This window comes from Ambystoma mexicanum, chromosome 9 (assembly GCF_040938575.1).
Source record: "Ambystoma mexicanum isolate Mex_15411 chromosome 9, UKY_AmexF1_1, whole genome shotgun sequence".
NCBI lineage: Eukaryota > Metazoa > Chordata > Amphibia > Caudata > Ambystomatidae > Ambystoma > Ambystoma mexicanum.
In genome coordinates, this window is record NC_090931.1 from 600,807,337 (window position 1) to 600,828,063 (window position 20,727).

At 42.6% G+C, this 20,727-nt stretch overlaps 1 protein-coding gene across 6 annotated transcripts in view; it reads right to left on the minus strand.

Moving 5' to 3' along the window:
* ABR (ABR activator of RhoGEF and GTPase) overlaps window positions 1–20,727 on the minus strand; it is a 1,582,060-nt gene that overhangs the window by 279,300 nt on the left and 1,282,033 nt on the right. For all 6 annotated transcript variants that reach the window (XM_069615233.1, XM_069615235.1, XM_069615234.1 and 3 more), the window contains one exon: window positions 10,753–10,884. In XM_069615233.1, coding sequence (XP_069471334.1) covers window positions 10,753–10,884 — 132 coding nt within the window. The remainder of the gene's footprint in view (window positions 1–10,752; window positions 10,885–20,727) is intronic.

The following is a 20,727-nucleotide window of genomic DNA, read 5'->3' on the forward strand; positions in this document are numbered from 1 at the left end:
TAGTCCTCACATTCTGAAAATAAATGTAATGGTCCTCAAAAATGTCTCCATTTGTTCAAATTCCATAGAAGGGAGATTCTAAAATTAGATATTTGAATATGATCCCCTTAAATGTTGCAGTCAATTCCTCATTTAATTAAATTAGTTTTTCATGGGAGAAATTGTTCTTACTGCGATTTGCTCCTCACCTGAACAGTTTCTCAAATGATTCTGCATACGATCAATTCCTCAATTACTTCCTCATATGATTAATTCCTCAACACGTGTTTCGTGCCATACTACTGGCTCAACAGGAGGAAAAATGACAAACATGTTGCGAATGATGATAAAGTGACAGTGTATTACATATGCCAAAGAGATATACACCAATGAGTTGTATGTTAGTTGAATTTAAGGCAAATTTTTGGACTGACCTTTAGTATTGGTCAAGCGCTCTTGGCATGCTCTACAATGTCATTGAATGTAGCAGTTCTAATTGCAGTAGCTGGGAATAATGAGGGGGAAAAGGGGTAGTAATCTTCATATTTATGTCGAAGTAATTAGTGGCCTGATTGTACTAGAGAAGGATCAAAACAGTAATGACGTATATTATCTTTGAGTTTGCTCGCATGATGAAGCAGAGTGTCTCTCCATTTCACGGATTGGCACTTTGTCACGCTACTGACGTTCACGAAGACTACAACATTTAAAGATGGTGTTTATTTATGTTGTGTTACAGTGATGCAGTGTGTCAACGAACGCAATGACTTCATGCACGCACCTGCCATTTTTTTTCCATAGCCGTTGATACGAAAAATGAATTTGGTGATTAGAGCCAATGTTTGACTTACTTAATATAAAAATAGATCTGTGGTGTGATATATAAATAATCATTACTCGTATACTTGTATATTAAATATAGTTTCTAGAAGGGCTAAATAAAGGAAACAAAAGATGGTAAAATGTGCAAAGACATTTTTGTTTAAATAAAATGAGATGAACTTTAATTATGTAGACAATCCTGGTACATCTAGTGGCTGATTAGATATATGTGGTGAAAACAATGAATGTAGTAGGTTGTGAAGTTAAACAGGTGTATCAATGGGTATATTTAGACCTCACAGGAGTTAATGCATTGATCTGACCAATGAAGTCATGTATATGAATTATGAAATTAAGACATTGTTCTGTTTCTTTATTTAGACCTATATTACATGCATCCATTTTGTTGATCCACGTTGATTCTGCTTGCTGTAATTTCAATTCTTTGTCTCTATCCCAAAAGTGGGTTTTTTATTTAATCTATTCCTGTACATTTAACTTAATTGATCTGATTCATCAGGTGCTTCTCCATCTTTGGCAGCGAAAGGGTTTTTACTGCCTTTATTCTTAATTGATCTTATATGGTCCTGGATTCTTGACTTTACCTTTCGATTTGTACTGCCTATGTACCATTTGTGGCAGATACATTAGATTGCATACACTACAGATTTAGCATTGCTGTTTATGAAGCTGTTGATAGTATGCGCTTTCTTCCATTGAGTGGCGTCTCTATTTTTATCCATCATGAAATAGCAAGTGAGGTAAGATCCACATTAGTAGTTGCCTTATGGTGCCAACCTTTGTGTGGATTTGTGTTAATACAGAGTCTGGTATCATCAAAGTTTGAATCATTTTGCCCTTAATGGTTGGTGCTTTTCGATATACAATTGTGGTTTTATCTCTGTTTGATATTGTAGCAAGGTGGGTTGGTCCGGGTGGGCAGCACAGCCATTACTGTACTGCAGTAAAACCCCACCACTTCATTATCTTCTAATACTTGATTAGGGCCACGGCATCACTCTTAAGCTCTATTCTGGGGGTAGTAAATGTGCTACACTGAGGTGTATGTTAGGGGGCAGACGTGTAGGAGTTAGGTATATTTTGGGGGCAGGAATTGTGTTACACTTGGATGTGTTTTGGGGACAGGGAATGTGTTGAACTTAGACGTATAGTGAGGGCAGGAAACGAGTCATAATAGACACATTGTGAAGATTAGCCATGTGTAGCATTTAGCTGGATTCCTGAAGATTGGCCATGCACTACATCAGAACGATTTGTGAATACTAGCCATGCATCACATTAACTGTTTAATCTAGTTGCATAGAGAAGCACACTTTGTGTCTGGTCATTTTTACTGCGCAGAGGGGTGCTAGAGAGAGTAGCCAAGGTATTGCACTTAAAAGGAATTTGTGGGAGTGGCTAGTTTGCTGAGCTTGGAGGGGTGGTGGGGGTGCCCAGTATATTGCAGTTGGAAAATTGGAGGGTACCACTGAGCTGCAGCTAGATGAACTCTGAGGACCCACTTGGAAGAACTTTGAGAGTACCCAATGTACTAAGAAGAGTAAAGGAAAAACAAAGCCAACTTTGCACATGCAGCGCTTTTGAAATACTGTGACAGTGTTTTATTGACCAGTTGATGCTGGAACATTCCAGATTTTCAATTGTATTCTGCTAGTCGGCTAATATGGCCTGTGCGTCTGACAAGATGCATTTGACAACTATTGAAAGGAATTAGCAGCATTGAAGAGCATTGAAGAACAAAAAAGCCAACACAGGTTTTGACCAAGGAAGGGTCTTTGTCGAGGCAAAGGAGGTGGCCTGTGGGATCCACTGGTAGACTTGGCCCTATGATTGAAGGCTTACTCGGAATGAAACGACAGAGGACCAAGGAAGTTCTCCATTTACTAGCAGATTAGGAGTGGCGAGTTGTCTCAGGTGGTTACAGTTATTTCGCAAGGGCGATGCATGTTCAGGGGTCCAATGTTAAGCAATAAAACGCTGCACATGCAGCAGCTGAGACAACGCAAGCAACTCATGCAGCCACATCATGTAGGCCAGAAAGCCACCACAATGTATCTGAACATCTACAACACCTCTCGAGCCCGTCACCGCTAAATTGTTACACAGACACTCACCTCCTTGTAGGCCTAATTTCTCTAGGAGACTGGCATACATGTTTAAGTCTACATTTTAGACTGAATTCACATGTCCTGAATTCAGACCTACCTTTTGGTGTACACACTACAATGAGCTCCGATACTTACATCTACCAACACAACGGCTAGGAAATCAGCATGGGACGGTCAGGCAATGCATTCACATTTTATAGAACAAAGAACTATATTGTTCAGGACGCTTTGTAAAAAAAGAAAAAAAAGGTCTTCCCTTTATCACTTATTCCAGGGTACTAAAAAACAGATCATGTAAATATGGAGCACGCTAAGCATTAGATATCCTGTGCTTCCTTTTACTTGTTCCACTATTCTACATCTGTATCATTGTATCATAAGCAGTGTTCATGGCTCTCTGCATTAAGGCATTACCTCCTATGCCAACCTAGAAAAACAAGGGACACCGATGCCCTGTTTACCTTTACATGTAGGGCGTAGGAAATGTCACATTTTACTTCATAATAATTCTGTAGATCCCAGTCCCTGCCTTTTGTTACCAACAACATTCACCTTCTTAGAAGTCCTCATTTTGGACTATTAGCTCCTTACTACTTGTAACCTCGAGGTGTCCATTCCAAGTTTAACAATCCGACTAGTAAAACCAAAAACCAGAAAGGCAAGTGATCAAATGCTGCCATTTCATTCTTATTCATTGGCTTCCTGAAAAATATCAATACAGTCATCCTCAAATCACATGGATGTACATGGTTATCATAACTAAGAGTCAGTTTGTCACTGGTAACGGTAGTTCTACAGCAGTGGCTTCTTTAATAAACTTGCTTTCAATACTGCCATGTCTGACGCGGGGGAGGGTGGAGTGTTCAAATCATGTAGATCTTCGAAAGATTCAATAATGGAGAAATCTGGGGGCCTGCTGAGACCAAACACGTCTGTGATTCAGTACTACGCAGTACCAGGACCAAACCAAAGTACAGTTTTTCTCCTAGGGATATGAAAATATTCCCCAAACATTCCCCTTAATGAGAACCAACAGTAGACTACACCCAATATATCCCAAGTTGGGTTACAGCAATACTCCCAACGGCATAAAGGCACTTCCACACACGTTAGTGCTGAATAGTCCTTTTGGATAGACAGGTTCAGGGGTGAACATATGGCTTGACTTAGACCTCGAAAAGGATGCTGAAAACCTACCCTGGACAGCTAGCGCGCAACCACTAGCTGCCAAGTCACATGGCACTTGCCTCATACTCATGCAGCCATTTCATAAGCACTGTAGCTATTGGAGGACTGCTCAATGAATCCCAAGGTATTGCAGTGATACAAACAAGAATTCACAATGAGGGCACAAGACCAACTCCGAATGCAAATGCCACAAGATAGAGAACTGTAAGAACATTGATGTTTTCAAGGAGGATTTTTTTTTCTCCAGATCCGACTTTGATGACGAGCTTCATTAGCCATCACCATTTCGAAATTCAAAATCCCAGTTTTTAGTTTTCACACCTACCATTCTTATACAGCTCTGGATAATTCAAAAGGTTGCTATGCGGCAATCTACTGAGTTTGTGGGCAGTCCTGACCCTGTAATTATTATCAGCTTGTTGTTGGTAAAAACATGTTGACACACATGGAAGCATGAATGCAAAAAACAGACTAAAGCTCAACCCTTCGAATACAGAATTAATGCTCTGCAGTGCAGCTCTTTGTAAGAGCCTAATTCCCGTGGCCCGATGAGATGGGCCCCACGTCTCAGTGGCATCAGGTAATATTATCCCTATAAATAATGTTGCCATACAGATAGTCGCCGGGAAACGGCATAGGAGACATTTATGGGGATACTTTATGGGGTAAATGGGAGCGGGGATGCAGGGGTGTCCCCGCTCCCTTTAAAAAAAAATATGGGTGTTTCAGGAGGTGTCACCCGTAAGTTCCATGGGGTAATATCGCCCCAAAATAACTGCACCATTCTTGTATGGCGACCTTTTCGCAGGGATATTATCACATGGAACAGTCTCAGTTCCATCTTCCACGTTAAGACACATTGGAACCACAATGGTAAGATGCCCAACTCTTCACTGGCAGGGGAGAGGCATGGTCAGAAGTCGTTTAATTTTGCAACTATGCCCTCTACAATACATTATACCTTAATTATCTTTCACCCATGGGCTTCTTAGCACCAACAACACTGGACCATGCAAGCCGCCCATGTCTAGGACTCCTGAAATACCTCATGAAAAAAACTGAGTACAAACCATTGCTGCCAGATTACTCTACAGGATGTAAAGGTTCAAACACATTACCTCCTGCACTTTACACGCCTCATTGACACCGCATCAAGAAATGAATACCTTTCAAAATGCTATTAACCCCCGCTGTGACCAAGAGGACCCAGTCTCCCCACAAAAACATGTTAGCACGACACAAGATCTAGGACATTAAGGTCCAGTACTGCCAGGTTCCTCCTAGTTATTCCTAGTTCCTAACTTCAAACAGAAAAGACCAGGAGGATCCCCTCTCTCTCTGCTGGCTACCACACTCTGAAACTCCCTTCCTAAGCATCTATACAAAGAGTCAATCATCTGACATTCAGAAAACAACGGAATACTCGGCTCTTCAATTAACTGAATCAGTGAAACGGCAACCAATCAAGGCAACAAGCAACACCTGGCAGCCTAGGTTCTCGATTCGTGCAAGGACTATAGTACGCATAGATCACCATAAAATAAACATCCTGCAATCGACAGTGGTCGCCACCTGCTGAAAGAACCACAATCCCAACGAGGGCTACTTTGTCCAGATTCCCATCTTCTCATAAGGCACTCAACATCAGACCATAACCGTGGAAACAAAAGGAGGACTAATTCCACAACTGAATACTTTCTCTGACCAATGACGGACTCTTCCCTTCTTCCCCCTTATTTACTGCTCACTGCTAAACTCTCTACATCACAACACACTCATTGTCCATCAGACAGGGACTCCTACCTTATCCACTCACTATAATTGCCCCCACTCCAATACACCCATTCATACCTCCTCCCAACTCTGGGGCCGCCTTTGTGGCTAACTCTCTTCAGCTTATTCCTGCCCCAGAACACATTGGAACTCCTATGTAAGCAGGTGCTTCTGACTAGCACTGATCAACACCAAAGCTTTCCACGTCTGCCTTCTGTACTATGCCACTAACAGCGCCCTTCCCACTTCCTCTTAGAGAGCCACGTGCAATGAGGCAAACATTGTCACAAAGGCGCTATACAAGACCATTCAACTTACCTGTCCTTTGGAGGCAGATTCCGGTTAAGGGGAATGGACCCTAGAAGCTACCATTACCCCAAAAAAACCAACAACAACTGACTAGTAAACACTGGACCTGTATGATGAACGAAAGAGGGCACGTGGGGAAATAGTCTTTGTCAGAATTCACCTGTCATGTACTAACAGGCGAAAGCAAGCAAAAACATGTTGATAATTTCTAGTGCGTATTCCGAGAAGTTTTGCTACAAAACAAAACAGTAACAATAAAGGCAAGTGATGGATGACAACTATTTAACAGGACCCAGCCTCCCTTCAGGGCTCAAAGTTCTTGTGCTCAGGGCTTCCTGCCATCATTTCTATGCCTCTCCCTAGGGAGCCCTAAAGGGCGCCCTTTCCCAGGACTCCGGCACGGTCGGCACTAAGAGGGCACACTGTCCCACACGATCGCATGGAAAGTTTTATTTTGGGACTTGGGGAATTTTTAAGCAAACACGGACTGTTTATGTACATTGATATCGCTGAAAAGGAGAGCGGGGGGAGGGAGCCTTTAGTGAAATGGTTGGGGATAGAGTAGCCTAAAACACAACTGATCCCCTAACGCAGTTGCTAATTTGAGCAGTCACTGACCAACTTAACGTATGTCTGAAAGCGACGATGTTACCACTCATGTAATGCACCAGACAGTCAACCATCCCAGGGTGCTGCCCAGCCTCACCCTAGCAGACGTACAATAGAGGTTTATAGTTTCATGTTTGTATTTTAAGATTTCAAACGTTAACACTTAACCCACATACAGTTCTTCCTGATGTCTCGAAAAGTCAAAAACGGTCCTCGCGTGACCACAAATGGGAAATTGAAAATGTTGTTTGGGTATTGTCGCCCAAACGGATGGAAGGACCGGTGTGAAGTCTCACTCAAAGTTCATATTCTTTACTCATGTATATTCATGTGTTTTTCCTTCTTTTCATTCCCAGGAAGGGGCAATTCCATTTTTTTTTAAAGAGTTCATACATATGTTGTATATTTGTAAATATTTATTCCACAGAAAAAAGGCCTATAGAGTCAGTGTCCAATGCATTTCGGTCCCAATGACCATCTTCAGGGACAATTTCTAGAAAGAACGATATGCAAAGAGAATTGTGAAAATAATTACCAGGCTTGGTTTCCTTTCTCATGCACAAAAACCTTGGCAGAGCGTCCCCACCGCGGACAGTCTGACAAGATTTTGAAAGGGAAGAGGAATGTTAAATTTTGTGCTATTATCAGAAATTATGTTTTCTTAAGAACTCCCCATAATTAAAGGCATAGTTGGATACAGGTCACCAGGACAGGAATCCAAGGAAATCCCACTGATAGGTGACACAGGTATGACAGTTACACGTTTATTTAAACCAGTTAATCCAATTTCAGGATAGGATGGTAAAGTTGGTTAGACCTTATTGCATTACAGATACGCAGAGGTGTAGCCAGAATTGTCTAACAAGAGCGGCCTGAAGCTAATATAGGTGGGCCCACCACTGTAACATTAACATTTGCAAATGGCCACACAGCGCGGCTGAGTGGGTATTTATAGATTTTGGGTGTGCCTTGCCCGCTCAGGCCCTACCCCATCTACGCCTATGCAGATATGTATGAGGGTTCCAGACCAGATAATGTACAAATATTACAAAAATTACTATTGTGCATGAGAAAGGAAAGAAAGCCTGGTATTTATGTCAACACAATTTTTAAATATTAGATATCAGTTAAAAACAAATATCTTTTTAAAGAAACTTTCACAATTTTCTCAATTCTTTGTATTTAAAATTGTCCATGAAGATGGTCATTAGGACCGACATGCATTGGACACTGACTATAGGGCGTTTATTTGTGGAATACATATTTAAAAATATACTACATATATATTAACTCTTTTTGAATAATAGAATAGCCTCTTCTTGAGAATGAAAAGAAAGAAACATACATGAATATACATAAGAAAAGAGAAAGAACTTTGAGTAAGAATTCACATGGGTCCTTCCAGCTGTTTGGGTCACCATACCCAAACAAAACGTTCCGTAATTTGCTTCTTACTCCACTGTGCAAGTGGATCATTATTTGGCAAAGGACCAAGTAATATTCAGAACGAACAACTACGTATTAATCAACACCACCAAAGCGGTGCCCGCTCAAACCGAACTAGACACAAACGGGAAATGCACATAAGGTTACTTCATCAAATTGAGGTGTAAGGAGCAATTCCATCATCAACAGAAACGAGTGTCCATTCAATAGACTGGAAATACCATAAAGAAAACCAGAATAGAGAGAGAAGTATAGAAGAGAGGAGAGGAGAAAGAATAGAGGGATGAGGGGCTGGGGGAAGTGTGGGAGAGAGTGAAAAGATACAGAACGGATCATAAAGCAGAGAATCAGGGAGGCAATTCGTACAGCCCTCTCAATAGGATTCTAGACGACTGAAAGCAGAAAGACAAACATTATCCAACCTATACATATATTTTCCCCATCAGCAGACAACCATGCTTAACAGTAACAGTGAATAAAGGGACATAAAAGTGAAAAACGACAAAGGGCCACCCGGTAGACCTAAGCCAGACTGAAGGCTCTCTGTACACCCCGAGATAGATACCATTAAATTGGGTAATAAGACCTTCTGGCAACAGTGCTGAGAAGCCAAATGCATTTGGCATGAAGCACTATATACAAGAACACGATACACATCCTCAAGCAGGAGCTACCATTGAGGATTGGGGATCTAGTACGCAGTGTACCGCAAATCTAAATTCCACATGCAATGCAAACTGATACTTTCTACCCGTTATGCTTTACATTTTTGCAGGCATGTTCTGCTGCTTCTTTAGACCCCTACCCAAAGACACAGAGTTAATGTGTCACACACAGCAGGCATATTTGCAATGCACCAGTTGTCCTGTGGTGTCAGAAGTGGTTCCCCGTAGCTGTTGGCAACCAGTTAACCAGGTTCTTAGAGGCTAAAAAGCATAAGCTAAACAGCTACTAGCAATTCTGATTGCAGACCTTCCGTGATAATACTCATGCTATCAGATCAAGATGTGGATGTTGAAAACCAACAAACATGCCTGGATAAAGTGCCATTTTCTTATTTCGTGTGTACCCCAATTGTCACATTTTGTGACTTTTGGGGGTTTCCCAATTTTAAACGGAATGCCTTCTGCGCTACAATTTCTTCATGGGACATAAAGCAGTAACATTCCAACCAAGATATTTTCTGTGCGCCTTTTTTGACCACGCACATCTCTGACTGTTCTTCAACACTATTTGTTTGACCCACTAAGATTTTTGGCGAGGATTTGTATAGTGCCGGTCAACCGGGGTGGAAGGGGTGGGATTATAAGAGGTTCCAAAAATGTTTCCCCAATTCAAAGTCACATATTCAAATAGCTGCATGGATTTCATCGCCAACAGAATGCAGTCGCAGCTTGCTCCTGCCCAGTGTAATTTCAAGAAATGGCGATATGCCATTCAGCTGTTAGAGATATTTAAAATATACATCATCTTAACTTTAATATCCATTTCGACCCATTGGAATTTAAATGAGAAGAGGGCAGCATAACTCTATTTTTAAAGTTGCAACAAAGATCCCATTGGATTTCCTTATCTATAAATAACACTTTATCAAACTTACAACAAGGACAAATGACTACCAGCCTATGACATTGGCTCCTTCTAACTAATATGCACCAACACTCATCCCAAAAATGGGACTCCCCGCTCTGGACCTTTTCTTTGTCCATATTGTGGGAGTATATGTTAAAATGGGCTTAGAGGCTATGAATCTGGAATCAAAGCACATGTCACATGTCTATCACCACAAAATCCTTAAAGCCCTTCAAAGCTCTCAAAATGAGGGACTGCATGGTTACGAAGCCTTAACAGACTAAATACACCGTTTACAAAGACTTCCTCCCTTTCCCCTTCAGCCCTCTGTCTCCCTCCCCCACACTCCTCCACCAAGCAGCTCCCGTGTACACAAAGGCCCAGCTTTGAGAGAGGATTCCATATCAGCGCCATGAGACCCATTTGGAGGCCAGAGAGGACTCCAATGCAAACTAAGTTTACATACAAACACATATCATGCATGTAAAAACGCATGTGAAAATGTGCACCTTTTCGGTTTTGTAACCTTAATAATCCATCTGTGGTATTTTTAGAACATGGTCGACTTTCATGAAAAGCACAATTCGCCAAAGAAAGTAAAGATTACAGAGCCAAACACTCTTTCCACAGTGGGCAATTCATCCTCACCCGCTTTGGCGGTTCAAAGAGATACTCCAACAACCTAGAGAACACGGCTATTGTGTGGTTAAAGCACAAGCATTTGTGGGATGTTTGGGGCACCATCTAATCTCTAAAAGAATTAATCCATTCGGTTCATCAAAATGCCTCCCGTTGGCCTCGGAGGTATCAAAAGATCAAAGGAACACTAGGCTTTAATATTTGATATTGGGGCATACATTGTATATCACAAGGGTGGCCAGGAATGAGGCGCTACAAATCGGATGTTCTCTCTGAAGAGACTCACCTGGATCTGCCCTTTCCCCATGATCTTGTCCACAATCTCATTGTTATCCTTGTTGAGCTTGCTTTTGTCGTAACATTTCTCGTAGCAGAGTATCCGGAAGCACTGGGAACCCTCCAACTCGATCTCAAACTCCTAAGCAAGTGAAAAGGGCAAAGTCGCAGTGAATAATGGAACATCCAAGTGCAGAATCAGGAATCAAGTCAGTGTATCTGCTGCCAAACCAGTGTCCGAGAAGTACAACAAAGAAATATGGTCATTTCCTTAAATATCACATTTCTTAGCAATTATCGCTGCATGAGACCACTTCTATCCAGGGGCCGTCTGATAGTAGGGTATTCAACTGGTCTCCTGAGCCCTTACTTTATTAGATCTTTAAAATAAAGGACTAGAATGCCACCGGACACTACTGGGAATACACTCAGCAGGAAGGCTAGCCCAAATGTTGTAACCATTGAACTTTTTCATGAAAAGATGTAGAACTTGAAAAGCAATCACCTGCAAGAATAAAAGTAAATAAATTCACCACCCTCGATGCAAGAAACCTCTGAGCTACTACATCTGGAGTGGTTACATAAAAAGGCACGTGTGCCAACTAGTTTTAAAGGAAAGCCATTATTACGCTCGATGCCAACACGCTATTTCCTAATGATTGAACGCTAGCACTGCATGCAGGGGTGAATTTATTGGCGCTTTGCACCTAAAATGCTCAAAAAGGGATTGAGGGGAATAGAATGGTGGGGTGTTGGAAAGCGATTAGGAATATTTTACTTAGAGGCGATCTTTCAGAGCCAGGCACTGTTCACATTTCCCATTAGGTTTTTAATTTTAGCACATGCACAAAAGAAGGCACAATGTTTTAACTAGAATCATATTGGATCACATGCAGATCAGACTCAAAAGGGCTAATACGGTCCGTGGGAACTATTCTAGGGAGAACAATCTCGATGATGAATTTTAAAAACCCTGCGTGATGTACTTTTGGAGTTCAAAAGCGACCTTCGTTAGCAAGTTTTAATGTTGAAAATAACGCAACTGAGTGGAGCCTGTCCTATACATACTTGGGCTCCCCAATCTCTAGTAAAAGATCTGAGAAGGCCACTGAAAAAGTATTGCATCAACCAGCCCTAATGGCCTTGAATCTTGGGGTAATCCTGACTGAAAGTGGCTTCATCAGCTAGGGGTAACAATATTGCGGCGGATGTTGGGTCTTCCCAATTGCGTACCTGTGTATACGATAAGATTGGAACTGGGATTGTCGTCAATGAATACTATGCTTGATGTCATAAGGCTGATTATATGGTTTAAAATGAACAACCTACTATTCTGATCTATGCCCTATTGGAAAAAGAGCTGTGTGAAGTGGAAAACAAAGTCTCAGAAGGGTTTAGAGACCTTTGCCTCACTTTTGTGATGACAATCCAGTGGGATATTGGCTGTAATATGTAACTGCATATGCTCATCACCCAACTCTGCAAGAGAGTTTTTAGGTGGGATTTCTATGACAATTTATAACTATTGTGGGGATGTAGTTCTACTAAGGGAAACGTTTAGTCAAGCGTACACACCAGACAATTTACAGCCCCATTTACTTCAATGCCCGGGAATGAGCGATACGTGGATGTTAGCTAGATGCAATCAGCTCCCTTGGTTGGTAGTTACGGGTGCCCGCCTGAATATACCTAGGGAGAAGAGAGTGTCATCTCTGCTTCGGTAAAATCGAAGTAGAAACATTAAGACATATACTTACTCAATGTCCGACATTACATAAGAAACATATTGAACTGGTTGGCCCTTTTGGGCACAACACTGGGATATTGAAAGCATCTAAGCTTTGGGGCAGATGTATTCTTGGGTCCACTACATCTTTCATAATTGCAATTATGTATTTATGAGAGGTTGCATTGGCAGTGAAACGGACTCTTCATGGGTAGTCGTATATAATTCTAAATTGATATGATGTAGCTTTATGAATGCAGATTCAGCATTGAAGTTTTGTATGATGAATCTGGAGCTCAGTTTTTATTGTTAGTGTAGGGACTTTACTGCTGCAAATTTATTATTGTAAATTGGTACCCAGAGAGGCACAATCTTATTCTAACAATCATTCTGTTTTCCCCTTGCTGGATCTTTGCCCGCCCGACAAAGACTTACCTGACTTTGAAGGACGTGCGATCTGTCCCTCGAAGTTCATTGCCATTCTCTGCCACCATGGAAAGGGCGAAGGGACCATCTGTAGTCCCTTCTTCCCAATCCCTGGAAGCCATTTTCCTTTGCTTTTTCCCCCCCCCTCGAGTTGAGAAACGGTCTCAATGCCTTTTCTCAACTCGAGAAAATGAACTATTAGTACCCCGGTACAACGTGCCTGGGTACTAGAAGCAATAGAACCCATGGAGGGAGGACATTAACAGTTGGGTACAGCTTCATGCTTACGTTAAAGCCTTTGCATCGCCTGGGCTTTTAACTGTTGCTGCGTGGGAATTATCCAACAGGTAATGCCCCTCCTTGGAGGGTTCTATTACTTTCATGAGGATTTAACCTCAAAATTCTGTATTGGATTCTTAATATATTGGTTCACTGTGGGTAAGTATTTGGATTTTATTCTGTAGAACATTGCGTTGACTTTTGTTTGACATTTTTTCATCTTTTAGTGATTTTTTTTTCTATTAATTGCATATTTGATAAGTATACATAAACTGGTGTGAAAAGAAGAAATTACTTACCGTAATGTTCATTCTGTGGATTCTTCTCCAGCAGATTTCGCATCCGATAGATATCCTCATCAAGCTCTGCTACTCGGAAACTTTTTCGACAGGGCGCAGTGTGTACCTCGACTCGGCCTTCGATCCGTCCTGCTCGGCGCTTGATCGTGACTTCAAGGGTCATATATATATACACAACGTCACTACGCCCCATACCTCAGTCCCTCCCCTTTTCCCTGTGCTTGAATGCTGCCTAGGAAAACGATGTGAGGCAAGGCTAACCAGCCTGCAAAACATTTAATGGGAAACATCCCAATGGGGGAACCCCACAGAATTAAAAAATGGAAAAGATTGTGTTTTTGTTTTTGAAAAACAAGCGACTAACCAGATAGAAGCTGTCACCTCAGAGCCATCAACAGGTGTCCCTTTGCTTAGAGAGATGTGCAAAGACGTAAGAACTTTCTTAGCAGGGATGGTTTGGAGGGGCAATGAGGAATCTGCAGGAGAAGAATCCATACAAGGAACATTACGGTAAGTAATTTCTCCTTCAATGGATTGCTTTTCACCCGCAGATTCCTCATCTGATAGATTTCCCAAGCAGTTAGGACCACAGAGGCAGGCAGAAAGTGGTTCAGTAGCAGATTTTGCAGAACTGCCCTACCAAAACGTGCATCAGCCCCGCAGAGAAAATCCACATAATAGTGCCTGGTAAACGTGTGCAAGGACAACCATGTGGATGCTCTGCAAGCAGAGACCCTTCTGGTCGAGTGAGCCCTGATGATGGGAGGAAGCTCCCTGACTGCAGACTGGTAACATTCTGCGATGTAAAGAATAATCAAATGAGACAGGGTCTGCTTAGATACAGCTAGACCCTTGCAGGACAATGAATGGGCCACAAACAGCTAGTCAGATTTTCGAAACTACGGATGTCCTAGCGACATAAAAGCTCAAGGCTCTTTTGGGATCTAGACGGTAGAACTGCTCTCCCTCCTGTGGTGGAGGGTAGAAGAACAGTAAATCTATGAACCGAGAAAGGTGGAACTCAGAAACCACTTTCGGGAGGAAGCCAGATCTGACTTTAAGGGAAATATTTTCCCCAACAAAAAAATAAAATAAACACAGGAAGGGGTGCTTGCAGCACAATGCATGCAACTGACTAACCCTACTGGCTGACGTGATTGCAACCAAAAAGGCTGGTTTCAAGGAACAGGAATGCATGGTCTCAAACAGAGTCGCCATCAAGAATGTCAGGACCAGATGAAGATCCCAATCTGAGAGCACAAAGGGAGGTGGCGGAAACATATTCACAAAGCTCTTCAGAAATTGGGCCAAAACCAGGATCGTAAAGAAAGAACCTTGTTCCAGGGACCTCTGGAACACAGACAAGGCCGCCAAATATACTTTGACTGTGGTAACCTGAAGGCCTGCTGAGGCCAGAGACAGAAGGAACTCCATCACTGTAGTGGTGGGGTAAGAGATGGTGTTTGGAGGCTTGCAGGCGCCGTGTCTGTTCTTTTTTGCTCACAGAAAAGAGACTTTTCGAAATACCCTCTGGAGCCTGCTTAAAATTATTTAACAATGAAGCTCTGATGGTCTGCCAATCTTCTTTATAAGAGAAAGCCATGGGAAATACAGGCCCCTTAGATCTCGATCAGGTACTCTTATGCTTTCTCAAAGATCGTATCAAGTGGGGCCTGAAGCTAATGTAGTTGGGCCCGCCGCAGTGACATTAGCATCTGTAAATTTCCTCAAAGCGCTGCTATGTGGGCATTTACAGATTTGGGTAGGCCTTGCCCGCTCAGGCTCTACCATGTCTACGACTGAATGAAGGCATTCTGGAAAAAGAAAGACATTTCTTTTTGTTTTTTTCTTGTCCAATCTAGAAGGATGATCAGAAAAGTTTGAATTGAGTTGACTCATTCATTGGAGTATCAACCCTGTTCTTCTGCAGGGTTTTAGGTGAGGCCATCGTCATATATGCCAACACGAATCCAACCAGCACGTTGAATGTTTTAAGTGTTTTAGCCACACTAAGAGGGTGCCTACATCTTCCCTCATCTTCCATGTGAGCTCCCTCCACCCTACTTCAGGCATCCCTACTCCCCAGTAGTATCCCCCAGATATTCCAACTACAGATCTGTGATCCCCACCGTCTCATCTGATGCTCCTTCTATGGGAAGTCCTAAAATATGTGGCATTTTCTAACTATTGCCCTGCCTGCCCCAGGACTTCCTAAGGTTTCCTGCTCTTCTGATTCTTCCCCTCTCTGGTCAGTTCTCCAGGCTCTCAGCACTCTATTATCTCTCTCCCCCTCCTTGGCATCCCTCTCTTTCTTCTAGCGCCACACTAAGCCACCCTGAATCCCCCTGATCCCCACTCCTCCCTCGCTCCCTTTGTCCTGTTCTCTCCCACTCTTTACTTCGCTCTTCCTCCGTTTCCTGATCTTACCACCCCCAACTTCTTTCCCTCCACTACTCTCCAACTTCTTCCCTTCCCCCGCTGCCACTATCCCCACCCTCTAAATACCCTCCAGACTGTTTCTCTCTCTGAACTTACTGTAAGTGATTTCAATCTGGCACACACCCAAGTCTCGCCCAGCATGTAGTGTGCAAATGTAACCTTTATTTTTATCTATAAGTTCAATATTCTGAATGATATACCACTCATATCACACACTTCTCCCGAGACCCCACCCCGGTCACACTGAACCAGGAATCAGGCTAGTTTGCAAAGGTAAATATTTATGCATTTAGAATTTAAATCAAAATATATTTTAAAAAGTAACAATCACCAATGGGGTGACAGAACACTGAATAATATCTTTAATGCACTAAGAATCAAGTAAAGAGCACAAAAACAAATGCAGCAAAGAAAATAATACTTTTGGATTGGTTTAGCACAGATAGCACTATGGTTAAGGGTGGCCCCTGCAATACCCCTCAACCCACCAAGAGGTAATTTAAATAGATGTGGGGAGAGAGCAGGTACTCAGGAATAACACCGAACAAACAGAATATCACTCCCACCTTCGCCCTTTAAACACGAGAGAAACGGAATTGCCTTTTCAACTGTCAGGATGGCTTTGAAATTGGCTGAGCATAAACACCAAATGTGTAAAAATGTTTACATTATTATTAATTTATATGGGAGCCGCTTTGAACAGATGCAAGCAAACAAAAGCAATGATTTAATCGAAAGGAAACAATTGGGATCTCAAAATCAAAGTGGGAACAAATGTAAAGCTAATTCACACGTGTAAAGCTTTTCAAAATGTCAATTTGCGGCAAACTTATCCATACGCGATTTTTGCTATAACGGGTAAATCGCACTGTTTCGTAAACAAAGAAACAAATTTGAACAAGGACTTCAGTGTAGAATCGGAAAATATGGCTTATGCTTTTACTCAAGGCTAGAGCACCAGTCCAAAGACTCAAAGTGAGATTTATGGATCAGAGTTACACAATAAAGAGGACTATGAAAATGGCGCCTTAGCAACTAGACAGCATAAGATGGCACTACAGCTTTTAACACTGTTACAGGTTATGAAAGTAGGGATAGTTCAGAGATTAGAGTAGAACAAGATAAGCAAGGTATACAATAGTTCTCTAGCGTCCCATTACTACTCTCAATCCACTGGGATTTAAGATTTTTCGACAGTCACGGTTCTGGTCAATGGATTGGATCTATCAAGGAAGGACAGCACATCAGGCGCGGGATTGGATCGGCTAGGCCGGTCACCGGAATTGCAATGGATTTGCTCTTCTTGTTTCTGGGTATTTCAAATCAGCGGGATAGAGAGTTCATCAGGCAAACCTTATGGTTGCAAGCCGGATAGTTTCAAGATGCTAGTTTCAGGATGATTTCCCACACCACAGTGCTTCACTGGGTTGTGAGAAAAAGTTTGAGGATTGAGGTCTTGCTTAAAAATGTTCAGCTACTGCTTGGCAAGATTCTTGGCATCTGGAAGGATGTTAAAGAATGGATGCTGAATGCTGGAACAAAGTGCTTCACTGGAATCAGAGGAGTCAGACAGTGAGTGAGTCCCTATGTGTTGTCAGCTGTCTCTTATTTATCCTTTCAAATGGGTGTTTGGGCCGGCTTACTAAGCTTGCCCCTGTGGACTGGGATTGGATCAGGACCTCATCTCCACCTTGCATCTGAGTGATTGGATCAAGGACGGATGATGTCACATTTATGGTTTGGCTTTTACAGTCCTTAGAAACCTCCCCTAGCCACTAGTATTGAAATCGAATTTTGTCCTAAACACATAATTATACATTGGTAACCTCTACAAAAATCACACAAAGATTCCATATTTTATGTGGTAGCTGTTCCTCAAAATCCCGCAGTTGTGGGATCTTGTTTCACCTTTCTGCAGAATTTTGTCCATTTCGCCATGAACACAGTTTCCAAACTTTCTGCAAATGTCCACAAATGTGTGCGTCTACCATAGGGATGTGTGTGTAAAGATTAACAATTCTAGTATTAATACAGTTTACATAAAACCACATATATTGCCATTCCTGTCCAGAATATGTTACACAGTTCCACCACCGCCTGTTGAAACGTACAGCCAAAAATTAGACTAACAAACCTGTCCTTTTTATATTTTTCACCACTATGGATAACAAGTTATGAGTCTCTAAAAATTGTTCATTATATATTCTTAGCAGCAAATGGTCTGCCCTTTTGTCTCTCCCTGGAGCTCAAGGAGCAGTTTATGACCCCTTCACACGTCCGTTTCCTTGCCTGGGGATCTGCCATTGTTCATTCCCTGGCTGTAGACGAAAGTCTGGCCTAGCCCACAATTATCATCTACCAGTGAGTTTCTGCTGAGAGGATTTTTCTCCCCTTGAGAGAAACCTGTTTTTCCACTCCTCGCAGGCCCAGCCAGGCTAATTTATTCTTAATTTCTTAAAACCAGCAGAACCCAAACTTGTTGCATCAAATGTCATGAATAAATTAATTTCTTAGATTTAAACCTGTGGGATCAAAACACAACTGAGATCTGTATTCCTTTTAGCAACAATCCTTTTATGTTTGCTAATCCGGCAGACTTTTAGTTTATATAACTGTGAAGTTTCATCAGGAGCGCTTATCTGATAGGGCTGTCATTCACAGGTAGCCCAGTGTGCTGCACACAGATTTTGACAGGAGCTGTCATCCACAGGCAATCCGGTTTTTCTGAGAAAATGTTTTGCTCTTCACATTTTATGACCTTGTACGTTCACAATGCTTGCTTAGATTAACTGAATTTTAGTGCCAAGCAAGATTTTGAATGTTGAGAAATATTGTGTACAGTTTTTAGCAACAAAGTAAATGTCATTTACAGGCACATTTTGAAGTTTCACTTGCAAAGTGCTGCTTTTCCCTCTGCACTCGGTTTGCTTGCCATGGAGCCCACTGGCACATTTTCTGCAGTGTGTGCTCTATTCCCCCACACATGCAGCATGGGTGAGAGGTTGTGCATCCATCTTTTTGTGTGTTGAAGAACACGGTTTTGGAGGTTTTTGGCACACAAGCGTTTTGCCGCCATTTTTTGCTGTTTCTTGCACCATAACTAGCAGGGTGATGCCGCATAGTATAGCAGAGTGGGTCAATACATCCCACAAATCCCACCCCTCCAGACTTTGTTTTGACCTCCAGTTGAGGGGAGGTCGGGAGATTGGGATGTCCTTCTCTGTCCATGTGGAGAAATTCAGTTGCTTCTCCCGTCAGTGATTGAGGTGACACGCTCTTCTCGCCGGTTCAGGTTAAGATGGGACGATACTCTGGATTCCTTGGGTTTTTCCTCCCGGTCCCCGAGTAGTCCTCCTTGGTGATTCTTGGGATGTTTAGTTCAAATGCTAGAAAACAGAACATAGCATGGTTATGGAAATGTTCCCACTACTGTGTCCACACATCTTCGGTTGTCAGCAGTGGGAAAGACACTTGTATTCCTTGCAAATGGCAATATTCCCCCTCTATTATTCAGTGATCCTTTACTCATTTTATTAGGTGTAATGAAGGAAGATTTAATAACTTTTCTAGGTGTCCAGACTTTCCCCCTCTAGGTTTCCGGTAAGCCCTTCTATCTGCCGCAAAGTATGCCTGGGGTGGCAACTCTTTAGCTGGTTTATGTGGACCCACTTGTCTTCCCATTCTGTCAAACTGCCCTTGGGGATGCAGATTCTGTAGGCGACTGGTGAGATGCTGTCCACAATTTCAAAAGGACTCCGCCAAGTTGGGAGGAAATTGCACTCTTTGGCTTGCTTCCTTTGGTAATTGTACAAGTAGACACGGTCTCCTACTTGATATTCCTTTTTTAGTTGTCTTAAGGTCATAGTGGGTCTTCATACTGTCTGCAGATCTTTCTAGATTCCGTTGAGCATAGGCAAAAGCATGTTGAAGGCGTTTTCTCAGATTCTCAACATACTCACGAGTTGTGGAGGCATTTATCAAGGTCTGCTCTTGGGTTCTGTAGAGCAGATGCTGGGGTAGCACCATCCTTCGTCCAGTCATCAGCTCAAATGGAGACATTTCTGTTGCAGAAGAAGGGGTAGATATGATGGTCATCAGGACAATGGGTAATCTAATGTCCCAACTTGGCCCAGAATCTGCCACAAGCTTTTTTAATATGCTCAATAGTTTTATTGTACCTCTCAACTCCACCACTAGAGGACTGCCGGTAGGCAATGTGTAGTTTCCTTTTAACTCCCCCCCCACCCCACCCCCCCAAGTACCTCCCACATCTTTGTCATCACTTTGCTAGTGAAGTGGCAACCTCGTTCTGACTCAATCCTTTGGGGTAGTCCAAAACGCGAGAAGATGTGATTGATCATCAGGGCAGCTGCTGTTTCTGCCTTGCAATTTGGGGCCGGGAGACATTCCACCCATTTAGTAAACAAGCATGTTACGGTCAACATGTACTTGTTCCCCCTAGAGGAGCGAATCACGGGGCCGATAAAATCGACTTGCAAATCTGACCAAGGCAGTGTCATCCCCCTCTTTTGGAGGGGAGCATGGTATGCCGGTGATGTTGGCTGAAATTGTGCACACACACAAGACACTCCTTCCAAGTATTGGTCGAGGTCCTGCCCCATGTGGGGCCAGCAGTGTGAAACCCCCGATGACCGACTGTGGCCGCATCATGGCCGTGACTTGGCATCAGGCTTCGGAATGAGGTAGGGACCACCCACTGGTCATGGCCAGCTACGGATCTCCTCACCAACAAACGGTCTTGGATTCGGAACATTTTTGGACATTTCATCAACACTCTGAGGTCCTCTTTCCCAAT